General features: G+C 39.5%; 1 protein-coding gene across 2 annotated transcripts in view; it reads right to left on the bottom strand.

Moving 5' to 3' along the window:
* ADAMTS18 (ADAM metallopeptidase with thrombospondin type 1 motif 18) overlaps nucleotides 1–14,281 on the bottom strand; it is a 151,673-nt gene that overhangs the window by 78,150 nt on the left and 59,242 nt on the right. Inside the window, exons 4-7 of one of the 2 annotated variants that reach the window (XM_058440643.1) lie at nucleotides 7,371–7,653; nucleotides 4,126–4,319; nucleotides 3,740–3,823; nucleotides 2,038–2,197 (exon numbers count right to left, since the gene is read on the bottom strand). In XM_058440643.1, coding sequence (XP_058296626.1) covers nucleotides 2,038–2,197; nucleotides 3,740–3,823; nucleotides 4,126–4,319; nucleotides 7,371–7,653 — 721 coding nt within the window. Of the gene's footprint in view, nucleotides 1–2,037; nucleotides 2,198–3,739; nucleotides 3,824–4,125; nucleotides 4,320–7,366; nucleotides 7,654–14,281 lie in introns of both variants that reach the window. The other variant, XM_032156372.2, reaches the window with a different exon arrangement.

The raw sequence follows: 14,281 nt of genomic DNA, 5'->3' as shown, positions 1-14,281 counted from the left end.
ACTAAATAAATGGTTGCCAAATTCACACACTGTGCTATATGTCTATTGTATATCTGTATGTGTATGTGTTTATAGCTTAGGAAACCAAAGCTCAGAGAGGTGAATTAACTTGTTCAAGATCTCAGAGTCATAAATATTAGACTCAGGAATCAACCACAGACATATGGGAAGTCAAAGCCCACGCCCTTTGCATTAGGACACACTGCTTCAAGTAAGTGATCTTTTCCACAGTTGGAGGAATTCCTGCTGTTTTGTTTTTTCCAAGCCTTTTCTTACGTTTTGGTCTCTAGATAACAGACAACACCGTCTGCTTCTCAGAATCTCTCTTGAAAACATCAACAACGCATTGGATTATCATATGTCACTTTGCACATTCCAAATTCAGAATATGAATGGATGTATACCATCTTTCATTATAAAAACCCTTTCTATGGAACAATTCCCAAAACAGTTGTGTTTGTGAAGACTGTGATTAATGGTTAGTTGTTAAACTTATTTATAGGACATAATAGAGAAACTGCAGAGAATTTGAGAAACATAAAAAATAAAATTTCTGCCCTGGCACGGTGGCTCATTCCCGTAATCCCAGCACTCTGGGAGGCTGAGGCGGGTGGATCATTTGAGGCCAGGAGTTCGAGACCAGCCTGGCCAACATGGTAAAACCTGTCTCTACTAAAAATAGAAAAATTAGCCAGGCATGGTGGCGGGCGCCTGTAATCCCAGCTGCTCTGGAGGCTGAGGCAGGAGAATCAGTTGAACGCGGGAGGCAGAGGTTGCAGTGAGCCGAGATTGCGCCACTGCACTCCAGCCTGAGTGACAAGAACAAGACACCATCTCAAAAAATAAAAAATACATAAAATTTCTTGAGAAGTCCAACATACCATTATCTCTAATGTATCATAAGGGATTTTAAAGAACTTTGAGGAAAAATATGAGCGGAGTACATCACATAAGCTTTTCTCAGCTCCACAAAATTCTACCATTCATCTGGACTATTACTTTTATCAGCAAATTATGGCTCCTGTGTTCTGTTTTTGTAAATAAAGTTTTATTAAAACACATCTGCATTCATTTATTTACATATTACTTGTGGCTGCTTTTGCAACAATACAGCTGAAATGACTAGTTGTTACAGAGACCTGTGGCCTGCATAGCCTAACATGTTGACTATCTGGCCCTTCACAGAGAAAGTTTGCTGACTCCTGATTTAGACAACCATCCATCAACTTTTAAAAAATCTTGAATTCCTATTATGTGCAACGGAATATAGAATATAGTATAGATATAAAAGATGCAATTCTTGCTATCACTGTCTTGTACAAATAAGGAAGAACTGAGTACTTCAAAGTCAAGTAACTTTCTAAAAGAGGCACTGCTACCTAGTGGCACAGTTAGGTACCATGGAGCCCAGTAAAATCCTCTTCGACTACCTGATTCTGTGGTCATGATGCTTATGGAATAACCTACAAGTTTCTAGTTAAATAATGTATCACACACCTCAATGATCATCAGTAGGATCAATAAAGAAAAATACAAGCCAGGCGAGGTGGCTCATGCCTGTAATCCCAGGACTTTGGGAGACCAAGGCAGGCAGACCGCCTGAGGTCAGGAGTTCTAGACCAGCCTGGCCAACATGGTGAAACCCATCTCTACTAAAAATACAAAAACTAGCCAGGCTTGGTGGCAGGCGGCTGTAATCCCAGCTACTCTGGAGGCTGAGGCAGGAGAAGTGCTTGATCCCAGGAGGCAGAGGTTGCACTGAACCGAGATTGTGCCATTACACTCCAGCCTGGGCAACAAGAGTGACACTCCATCTCAAATAAAAAAAAATACAAAATGAAGAAAGTAAGTGGGCTCCCCACATTGTAAGTTCAGTTAAAAAGAAAAATAGTCAACAGAGGGTACGTAAGGTTACTCCACAATTTAAATATTATGCCTTTTTATTAAGGAACGTAAGGGCTATCCATCATCCATAGAAAGTTTGCATACTGTGTTTTCAGCTAACAGGTATGTGTGAAGGATCTGTTCATACCGTACCTAGAGTGTCACATGGTTCATTCTTCCAAGAACAAATATCAAATCCCGTGAGTAAGATGGCATGATCATGTCTCTTGCCATTCTTTCCAATGAGGGCAGACTGCCATTGACAAAAACTATTCAGAGACTGGTCTGCATGATGGTTGATCAATAATCCTCCCTATGGGAAACCCACACAAATCAAAGTGTGAATTTGTCACAGAGATGAGAATGCTGAATCATTCCATTTGTACAGGCAAACACAGAAACATATTTCTAGGGAAAAAGATCACTAGAGGAAAACACTTGAACCAAGGCAGGAGTCAGGAAAATATCTATTTTAAGTAAATGCTCACAATATTTAAAGCAACTACAAAGTTTCTGTAGTGTGGCTTACGACTGATTACAGTTCTACAAAAAATAACCCGGCATCAGAACACCTTTGTTCATCTCACCTAGTACTACCTTTATAAAACTGTTACAACTTTTAAAACATGATAATTAATTAATGGTGATGAAGTTCAATGGCTTTTCCATAAAGCCTCATCATTATTTCCATAGATGTCAAAATTCCCAGAAAAGCATCTGGCACATCACAGGTTACAATCAATCAATCAATATAATGAAAATTCACTGAATGAATAAGCAAACGATGATATGATTCCAAAGGATAAGAGAGGACCTACCCTTAAAATAATCATTTGTCAAATGTTTGCTTAGTCCAAACTGTTGACTTGGCCAAGTTGAAGGTTTTTAGACAAGATCTTTAATTATCACTTAATTAGGATGTGGCTGGCTTCAATGTCCTTGGGCAACCTATTAGTAGGCTAAAGACAAAAGTGTCTGCTAACCAGCACACGTCCTTTCTAACTTTCTAAAATTCCAAAAACCATTTGACAAGCTGTTAACTTCTGTAGCTCTCCACACCTGGGCAATTAGATCAATTTTTGTCTTGTCTGTGTCTTCCTGCTTTTTATGTTTTTTATTGGCCTTACAGAAGAAGAGGAAAAGCCTCAGGGAACTTAAAAAATAGCCATTTGAATGGTAATCGCTATCTCAGAGAAACAGAGTTTAAACATCAAAACACTACAAAGCAGTGAGTACCATGTAATTTAACACTTTATTACATGTTCTGGTTTTCATAATTTGCCCCATGTTTGTGTCTTGCATCTCACTGTGATCAATCCAAGGGCAGCTAAATATCCCTTGTTTATTCCCTGTATTACCTAAGATGGTACTGGGGATACAGTAGGTTTACTACAATAATTTTCTGATGTCTTATTTTCAGCATATTTTTGAAATATCCTTCTGCATCCACCAGCAATTACTCAGCATATCAAACTTGCAAAATCTAGCTAATCCTTAAATCTATGACCAAATTCACCTTCTTTGTGAAGCCTACATACCATTTATTTTATGTAACATATTTATATTTCATATTTTTATTTATATTATCTATTTGCATATTATTTAATACTAATGTACCATTATTTATGTATATATATGCATATATAAATACATTTAAATATAAATATTTTTCTGGTGCTTTAGTTTAATTGTGTGATTACACAACCTTTCAAAATTGTACTTTGAGGAGAGTCAGCCTAGTTTCAAATTTGAGCAGTTAACGGCTAGTACATGGATTAGTGAACACAGTAGGGGTTCAAGAAATGTATTCTGAATGGGAGACTGAATGAAGACATAAATGAAGTTTGCCACTTACAGGTTCTTGTTCCAGAAGAATTAGGCTCACCACAACCACGTTTATGTCACTTCCAATAGTCCCATCTTTAAATAGGCCAGAAACCTGTTGGAACAATGGAAATCAAACAAAATCTCAAAATTTTCAAAACCTTAGGGGGAATCAATCAGGGATATTGAATGAAGTATGTAGGCTTCAATTTAACCAAATATATGTACATATAAAGACAATTTCCTCAAAACTCAGCTTAAAAAAATAAAACCACGTATGTAGCTATTAAAAGCAATGGCAGAAACTGCAATTACATTTGCACCAACCTAATACATCTGCTATTCAACCCATGCAAGAGAATTCTACGACGTTGATCTTCTTTAGAGAGCCAGAAGCTTCGTGACATCCCCTCTTACCATGTTCATTACTGTGAGAATGTACGTGGTGACATTTCCCTTGCCATGCTTTTCCACCATTTTCTTGTCTGCCACCACAAGGGTTTCCACGTTTAGGCCCTTTTGTGATTTTCCAGCTGATCTCCTGGGTCGCCCAGAGCTCCCATATTCATCAAACCTTAGATAGGTGTCTGCTGTGGGAGGCTTGGGAGCATCTATGATGAAGAGAAGAGCATTTGGAAGGGATATTAGAGAATATCTGGATAAGACAGTTGAGAGAGAAACTGAAAAAAGAGAAGAAGAGAAACTATGTAATCAACACTCCACCAATCCACTAACAAGTGATGCTGTCAGTGCCTGCCCGGGTGCCTTGCATCTAGTATGTGGTCAAGAAGGACCTACTCAGTAAATGTTTGGATGCACAGATGGGTAGATGGATGGATTGGACAGGATGGATGGATGGATATGTAGATGGATACATGGATGGATGAGTGGATGGATGGATGGTGGATGGATAAATGGGTAGGTGGATAGAAATAAATGGATAATGGATGAATTCAGTAACTCAGAAATGCTCTAAAAAGGAAAAAAAAAAGAAAGAAAGAAAAGAGCAGAGCAGAGCAAAGCTCTAGGCCAGGTGTGGTGGCTCACACCAGTAATCCCAGCAATTTGAGATGCAAAGGTGGGTGGATCACTTGAGGTCAGGAGTTTGAGACCGGCCTGGCCAAGATGAGGAAACCCCATCTCTACTAAAATTACAAAAATTAGCCAGGCATGGTGGTGCATGCTTGTAATCCTAGCTACTTGGGAGGCTGAGGCAGGAGGATCACTTGAACTCAGGAGGCAGAGGTCGCCGTGAGCCAAGATCATGCCACTGCACTCCATAAGGAAGTCTGTGTTTTATGTCCTCAAAAGGAACACCCAAGCACACCTACACATTCGCCTTTGACATAGAGTTTCTGGGTGACAGAGTGAGATTTCATCTCAAAAAGAAACAAAAAACAAGCTATAATTCTACTTAGTAGAATGGATCAACAAAAATCAATTTTGTGGGGAGACACTTTGAAAGTAAAAAATGCTCATTTTACTACTCAAAAACTGCAGAAATAGTGTTAATTCTTTGGATCTAAATTTATTATTTAAGAATTCATTAAATATACCACTTTATACATTATTTTCTGAATAAAATGTAAACAGCTCTAAAACACTGGCCATGTCTTAAACTCTCATTTCATCAACACAGACTTTAACATAGCACATAAGAAGTGCTCAATAAGAACTCTTTGATGTGATATTGACTTAGTTATTGGGGAAACAGCACAGTAGGGGGTGATATTAAAAACTGTGTTAAACACTTTTCATAACTGGTAAAGTGTGGGCACCAAGTTAACAGAGTGGATACTGGCCATAGCCATTGAGCAGAGACCTAGAAGTGCCTGCTGGGCCAGACATGATGCCGTTAGTTAATGGATAGCAACAACTACAAGCATTCCTGGGAAGAAAAATGGCATCTGGAAAGCTCAGGGAAGTACTAACTAGCACAGAAATATTTTAGTACTATAACACCGATCCAGCTGTAATAGTGAAACTAGCTCTCTACAGAGTAAAATTAAAAGATAAAAATACTTAGAGTTAGATTTAAAAACTCAGGTTGGCCACTTATGAGCACAGTGACCTTGAGCCTCAGTTTCCTTATGTATGAAAACAGGTGACACGTGTTTATAATGTTGCTGTAAAGATTTGCTTTGATGTCTCATATCAAACATGTCTTACCACTATAAACATTATTACTACCATTAATACAGGCTAAATTATTACTCTATATATGCTAAATGGATGCCCCTTCATGAGGATATTTCATTAATACCAAATAAATAAAATAAAACTCAAAAACCAGTTACAATGGTAAACTCTTTCATTATTCCTCCTGATTAATATCTTAGTGATACCAGTTCCTTTTCTCCATGAGAATAACCTTCTTCTGGCTGTGCTATCCAACTTGGCACACACTTTCCACGTGTAGCTATTGAGCCACAGAAGAATTTAAAAGTTTAAAAAGCAATAGTTGATTCAGGTATTGAAAATCTTTTGGCTGGGCTCAATGGCTCTTGCCTTTAATGCTAACAATTTCAGAGGCCGAGGCGGGTGGATCACCTGAGGTCAGGAGTTTGAGACCAGCCTGGCCAACATGGGGAAACCTGTCTCTACTAAAAATACAAAAATTAGCTGGGCATGGTGGCGTGCGCCTATAATTCCAGCTAGTGGGGAGTCTGAGGCAGGAGAATTACTTGAACCTGGGGGATGGAGGTTGCAGTGAGCCGAGATCGCACCACTTCACTCCAGCCTGGGCGAAAGAGTGAAACTGTCTCAAAACTAAACAAAATGAAACAAAACAAAAACAAAAAAACAAGCAAAAAGAAAATGTTTTAAATGTTTTAAGTATGTCCCAAACAACTTGAATATGTAAACCTACTTTTTTGACCTTAATTTTATGCAAGTTAAATGCAGATTAAGTATTTCCAATAAAAATTTATCATCTGAATTGACAGGTTTAAGTGCTGTAAGTTTAAAATAAATGTGGGATTTCCAAAACTTAATAGGAAAAAAAGAATGTAAATCTCTCACTAATAATTTGTTATACTGATTACATGTTGAGATAGTAATTTGTATATGTTGGGTTAAATAAAATGTTATTAAAATTCATTTACCCTTTTTTTAACTTTTAAAACTTGTGGCTATTAGAAAACGTAAAATTGTATTTAAGGCTTGTGTTACATTTCTATTGGACATCGCTGACCTGGAAACGGCCGAAGGTTGTACCTAGGTCACAAACCATGCTCAAGGATACCTGTGTTTCACAGCTACCTCCCTCACATGCTAATGTTCTTGTTTCTAGAAGTCTCTCCTTTGTGTCCTCAAAAGAGACATCCAACCAACCTAGACATTTACCTCTGATTTCTTTTGTCATTGGAAATCTGGGTACTTTTCTCAGAAGCAGAGAAATCTAGGTAAGATTGGGACCTATGGCATGAAAGTAGGCAATACTAAAAGAGTAAAAAAGAAACCATATCTAAATCTTTCCTAGTTTAACCTAGAATAATTGATCATCCAGCATTTGCCTGAGAGAGATAATTACTGGTCCTATGCCAAGACAGATGCTCAGGGTAGCCCCATTTTGACGTGCAAAGCTTGTACACCCAACAGCACTCAGGAAAACCCGTCGAGGCCCACATGAGAACAGAACAAGAAAAAGTTTCCTTACATACATTTCTTGCGTCGTCCACAAAAATGCTGCTTTTGCAACCTTCGATGGTGATACTCTGTCTCTCGACTCTGAGATGCATGGGGAATGTGACTTGGGGAGTAATCAGGATAATTCCGGCCAGAGCCGGGGTAGCCACGGTACCGCTGGACCTTCTCTTCTGCTGTCCTTTTGTACAGTACGTGAGGATGGTGACCCGCAGGGGAGCTGTAGTTGTGTTCCTGGGCCAGGAGCTGAGGTAACGGCGAGATGAGGAATTCATTTTTTCGTGTCCTTATTAAACCTGACTAAAAAGCCAAACACAAAGCGAAGAGTCATGATTCCATGTATCCCTGTGCCAAGGGTTGGTTTTCAACAACTGCTTCTGACTATTCCTATATGTGGGCACAGGAACTAAAAGCTTCACACATATTGCCTCATTTTTATCTGCACCATTACAACAAACTGCTATTATTACTGACAGGTCTCACTTTAAAACCGAAGCTGGAGAGCAGTGGCGCAAACATGGCCCACTGCAGCCTTGACCTCCCGGGCTCAAGTGACCCTCCCAGCTCAGCATCTGGAGTAGCTGAGACTATAGGCACGCGGTCCCATTGCCAGATCACTTTTATACTTTTTATAGAAACAGGGTGTATGTGACCCAGGCTGGTTTTGAACTCTTGGCCTCCCAAAATGCTGGGACTACAGGCATAAGTCACCGTACCTGGCCCGACAAGTTGCTATTATCACCACCCCCATTTACAAAGGAGAAAACTGAAGCTAAGATAGTAAGTAGGAAAGCTAGCATGGGCACCCAGAGTTCTCTACTTTCAGAGGCAGGTCTCACAACCACTGGGCTGCCAGTCCTGATGTTTGTGCCTGAAGGGCTGAGCCATGGACATTCTGCTGCATCTGCATTTATAACCTGGCAGATGCCATGCTCACCGCTGGATAGAGTGATGAATATAAAACACCCCCACTCCTTCTCCAGTTGTTCACACTTGATTTTTCTCTTTTTTTTTTCTTTTTTTTTTTTAGATTAGGTTTCATTCTCTCCCTTAGGTTGGAGTACAACAGCACTATCGTGGCTCACTGTAGCCTTGACCTACTGGGCTCAAGCAGTCCTCCTGCCTCAGCCTCCTGAATAGCTGGGACTACAGGTACACATCACTATGCTCAGAAATGGGGTCTATGTTGCCCAGGCTGGTCTCAAACTCCTGGCTTCAAGTGATCCTCCTACCTCAGCCTCCTAAAGTGCTCAGATTACAGGTGTGAGCCACCAATTCCAGCCCATCTTGATTCACAATTGCTAAATCGATTTTTTTAATAAAAAGTTAGCAAGGATGGCAGAGAAAGGCATGAGTGACGTGATCTCTAAGTGGGGGTCTAGAGAATCTGATGAGTGGTGCTATAATGAAGATACATATTTACCAAATCAAGAAGAAAGGGGAGACTCTGGGAAGCCCATTCAACCACAATTTCACTTTCCAAGTTCATAGCACAGTATGTGTATCTTCGTACCTGATTTTGCAGCCAAGATGCACCCTTGTCTCTCTTTGAGCAAACGCTGTACTCTATCTTCTCTAGATATCAGAGTTCCCTGATACTCAAGACCCTGCTGGGGAAGGTGTGGTCTGCAGACCAGTAGCTTCAGCCTCACCCAGGTACTTGTGGGATTCAGAATTGTGGGCCTCACCCCAAACCTGCTGGATCAAAGTCTGCACTTTATTGATATCCTCACATGTTTATGGGATCCTTTTTATTTCTGTGGTATCAGTTATGTCACATTTTTCATTTCTGATTTTATTTTAATCTTTTTTTCTTAGACTAAGCTAAAGGTTTGTCAATTTTTTTTTTTTTTTCCTGAGACAGAATCTCACTCTTTTGCCCAGGCCGGAGTGCAGTGGTGCTATCTTGGCTCACTGCAAGCTCCGCCTCCCAGGTTCACACCATTTTCCTGCCTCAGCCTCCCCAGTAGCTGGGACTACAGGCGCCCGCCACCACGCCTAGCTAAATTTTTGTATTTTTTTAGTAGAGACGGGGTTTCACCATTTTAGCCATGATGGTCTCCATCTCCTGACCTCATGATCCGCCTGCCTCGGCCTCCCAAAGTGCTGGGATTACAGGCATGAGCCACCGCGCCCAGCCAGTTTGTCAATTTCATCTTTTCAAAAAACCAACTTTTTGTTTCATGAACCTTTTACATTCTTTTTTCAGTCTATATTTCATTTATTACTGCTTGGATCTTTATTATTTCTTTCCTTTAATTAATTTTGGGTTTAGTTTGTTGTTATTTTTCAAATTCCTTGAGGTGCAATATTAAGTTGGGTTATTTTTGGGATCTAATTTTGGATATAGGTGGTTAACGTCAATGAATTTGAAAACTTAGAAAGAATAGAGAAATCCTGGACAAATACAGTCTACCAAAACTGAATCATGAAGAAGCAGAAAATCTGAACAAACCAATAATGAGTTAAGGAGATTGAATCTGTAATAAAAATTTCCCATCAAAGAAAAGCCCAGGGCCCAATGGCTTCCCTGATGATTTCTACCAAATTTAAGGAAGAACTAATACCAATCCTTTACAAACTATTGAAAACACATTGAAGAGGGGGTAGTTTTCCAAACTCATTCTACATGGCCTGCATCACCCTGATACCCAAATCAGACAAGAACAAAAAGGAATCTACAGGTCAGTATACCTGATGAACATAGATGTGGAAATCCTCAACAAAATACTAGCAAACCAAATTCGACAGTGCATTAAACAGATCATTCACCATGATCGAGTGGAATTCATCGCAGGGTTGCAATAGTTTAACATACATTAATCAACAAACATGATACATCACATTAACAGAATCAACAAAGAAAAACATAATTTTAATAGATGCAAAAAAATGCATTTGATAAAATTTAACATCTCTTCATGATAAAAACTCTCAACAAATTAGGTGTAGAAAAAGTACACCTCAACACAATAAAGGCCATATATGACAAACTCCCAGCTAACATCCTACAGAATGGGGAAAAGTTGAAAGAAAGCCTTTCCTCTAAGATCCAGAACAAGACAAAAATGCCCACTTACACCACTTCTATTCTACAAAGTACCGGAAGTCCTGGGTAGAGCAATTAGGCAAGAGAAAGAAATAAAGGGCGTTCAATTTAGAAAGGAAGAAGCCAAACTATCCCTGTTTTCAGGTAACATGATCTTATAAATAGAAAACTCTAAAGAAACCATCAAAAAAACTATTAGAATAGAGGAACACAGTAGAGTTGTAGGATGCAAAAATCAACACAAAAAAATCAGTAGCATTTCTACATGCCAACAGTGAGCTATCTGAAAAAGATATCAAGAAAGTGGCCAAGTGCAGTGGCTGACACCTGTAATCCCAGCACTTTGGGAGGCCGAGGCGGGTGGACCACTTGAGGTCAGGAGTCTGAGACAAGCCTGGCCAACATGGTGAAACCCTGTCTCTACTAAAAATACAAAAATTAGCCGGGTGTGGTGGTGGGCATCTGTAGTCCCAACTACTCGGGAGGCTGAGGCAGGAGAATTGCTTGAACTCTGGAGGCGGAGGTTACAGTGAGCACAGATCGCGCCATTGCACTCCAGCCTGGGCAGTAAGAGAAAAACTCAGTCTCAAAAAAAAAAAAATCAAGAAAACAATCCCATTTATAATAGCTACCAAATATATATAACTAGAAATAAATTTAACCAAGGAGGTGAAGACCTCTACAATGAAAACTATAAAACACTGATGAAAGAAATTGAAGAGGATGCAAATAAATAAGAAGATATTCTGTGTTCACGGATTGAAATAATATTTTAAAAATGTTTATACAACGCTGGATGCAGTACATATGCCTATAATCCCAGCAGTTTGGGATTTGAGATCAGCCTGGGCAACATAGTGAAACCCTGTCTCTACAAAAACTACAAATATTAGCCAGGTGTGGTGGTGCATGCCTGTGGTACCAGCTTCCTGGAAGGGTGAGGTGGGAGGATTGCCTGAGTCTGAAAAGTGGAGGCTGCAGTGAGCCGAAATCATTCTACTATGCTCCAGCCTGGCTGACAGAGCAAGAACCTAACTCAATTAAAAAAAAAAAAAGAAAAAAAAGGAAAAAAACAAAAAATAAAACACAATCCTAATATTCATATGGAACCACAAAAAGACCCTGAACAGCAAATGCAATCTTGAGCGAAAAAGAACGCAGCTGGAAACATCACATTACTCAACTTCAAAATATACTAGAAAGCTACAGTAACCAAAAAAACATGCCATAGGAATAAAATAGACACATGGAACAACAGAACAGAAGAGAACCTTGAAATAAATCTACTCATCCACAGCCAATTGATTTTTAACAAAGGCACGAAAAACACACAGTGGGGAAAGGACAGTCTCTTAAACAAATAATGCTGAAAAAACTGGATATTCATATACAGAAGAATGAAATTTGACTCTTACATCTCACCATATGTCAAAATCTACTCAAAGTGGATTAAAGACTTAAGTAAGAGATCTGAAACTACTAGAAGAAAACATTGGGAAAATACTTCATGACATAGCTCTGGGCAAGGATTTTTTGGAGAAAAACTCAAAAGCACAGGCAACAAAGGCAAAAACAGAGAAATGGAATTATATCAAACTAAAAAGCCTCTGCACAACAAAGGAAACAATAGACTAAAGAGACAACCCACAGATGGAGAAAATATTTGTAAACTACGTATCCGATAAGGGTTAATATCCAGAATATATAAGGAACTCAAACAACTCATCAGCAAAAAATAACAATAATAATCTGATTTTTAAGATGGCCAGAAAACCTAAATAAATACTTTTCAAAAGACATACACATGGCCAACAGGGGTATATGAAAAAAATGCTTAACATCACTAATTTTCAGGGAAATGCAAATCAAAACCATACGAGATATTACCTCACCCCAATTAGAATGACTATTATCACAATGACAATAAATGCTAGCATGGATGTGGAGAAATGGGAACTGTTACACATTGTGGGCAGGAATGTAAATTAGTATAGCCATTACGGAAAATGGTATGAAGGATCCTTTAAAAATTAAATATAGTTCTACCATATGATCTAGCAATCCCACTACTGGATATTTATTCAAAGGAAATGAACTCAGTATGTTGAAGAAATATCTGCATCCAATGTTTAGTGCAGCACTAGTCACAGTAGCCAAGACACAGAATCAATCTAAGTGTCTGTCAACAGACAAATAAAGAAAATGTGGTATATATACACAATGGAATACTATCCAGCCATTAAAATCATGAAATCTTGCAATTTGTGATAACATGGGATAGTCACCTTAGGAGCTGTGGCATTGACATGATGTCTAGAGCCTGAACTCAAAGACGGAGTCTTCATTCACAAGCACATGCTGTGACTCCTGGTCCTGTTCTAGGCATTGCCATAAACAAGACTGGTACACAACAAGTAAATGAAATGGTTCACATTCGTGGCCTTATGAAGATTATGGGACAAGAGAATCAATAGGCAAGATAAGTAAAATCTCACAACCCTAAAAATCCCAGCCATCATATCTTCAGGATACACCTCAGAGAAGCCCACCCTTCCAGATCTAGCACACATCATACTGGTAGATGCTTGCATCTCTTATTTGGACACTTTCTATTAACGTCCCAAATCCCACCTGTCCTATCCAATAGGGTCTCCCCACATCAGCCAGAGTCCTCGTCCAGCACTAATCAACTCCTTCCATTCACTCTGGTATTAATCACAAATTCCTGGCCCACTAATCTCTGCATAATCAACGCCCTGCAGGACCTACCAGCTTTATCTGTCCTCTCTTTCTCTTCTCACACCATTCTCAACAGGACGTTCCTTTCACTTTTTGAAACTACTAAGTTCTTCGACACTAAATGGCATTTTCACACATTTTTTTTTCTTTCCCTTACAGTCTTCTCCTGTGAATTCACTTGGCTTTCTGGTGCTTATTGCTGATGTCTCAATTTAAACACCATCTTTTCAAAGAAGCTGTACTTATGACCGTATTGAAAATTATCCTCTTGGCCAGGCACGGTGGTTCATGCCTGTAATCCCAGCACTTTGAGAGGCTGAGGTCACGAGATTGAGACCATCCTGACTAACACAGTGAAACCCCATCTCTACTAAAAATAAAAAACTAGCCAGGCATATAGTCCCAGCTAGTCCGGAGGCTGAGGCAGGAGAATCGCTTGAACCTGGGAGGCAGAGGTTGCAGTGAGCCGAGATTGCACCACTGCACTCCAGCCTGGGCGACAGAGTGAGACCCCATCTCAAAAAAAAAAAAAAAAAAAGAAAAAAGAAAAAAGAAAGAAAAGAAAGTTATCCTCTCTCATGCAAAGGCATAAGAATGATATAATGGATTATGAAGACTTGGGGAAAAAAGTACGAATGGAGATGAGGGATAAAAGTGTACAAATTGGGTGCAGTGTATATTGCTCAGGGGGTGATGGGTGCACCAAAATCTCACAAATCACCACTAAAGAACTTACTTATGTAACTAAACAGCATCTGTCTCCCAAAAACCTATGGAAATAAAAAAATAACATAAAGAAAATTATCCTCTCTCACTTCCAAATAATCTCAGGTCACAGTTTACTGGCTTTATGTCTATCTTCAATAAGGAAACAAACAAAACGCAAGCCTCTCCCCACCATCCCTCATATGCAGTTTTATTGCACACTCTGTGACAGCAGGGGCCACCTGAGTATCCCTGATGCATGCCACATGTTATCAGCTAGTAAATATTTGTTTCTCCAGACAGGGCGGTGGCTCATACCTGTAATCCCAGCACTTCGGGAGGCCAAGGAAGGCAGATCACGTGAGGTCATGAGTTACAGACCAGCCTAGCCAACGTCGTGAAACCTCATCTCTACTAAAAATATGAAAATTAGCC

The sequence above is a fragment of the Hylobates moloch genome, unplaced genomic scaffold (assembly GCF_009828535.3).
Source record: "Hylobates moloch isolate HMO894 unplaced genomic scaffold, HMol_V3 SCAFFOLD_6, whole genome shotgun sequence".
NCBI classification, from domain to species: domain Eukaryota; kingdom Metazoa; phylum Chordata; class Mammalia; order Primates; family Hylobatidae; genus Hylobates; species Hylobates moloch.
Note: the sequence above shows the minus strand (reverse complement) of the source record. Positions and strands in the feature narration are given on the sequence as shown.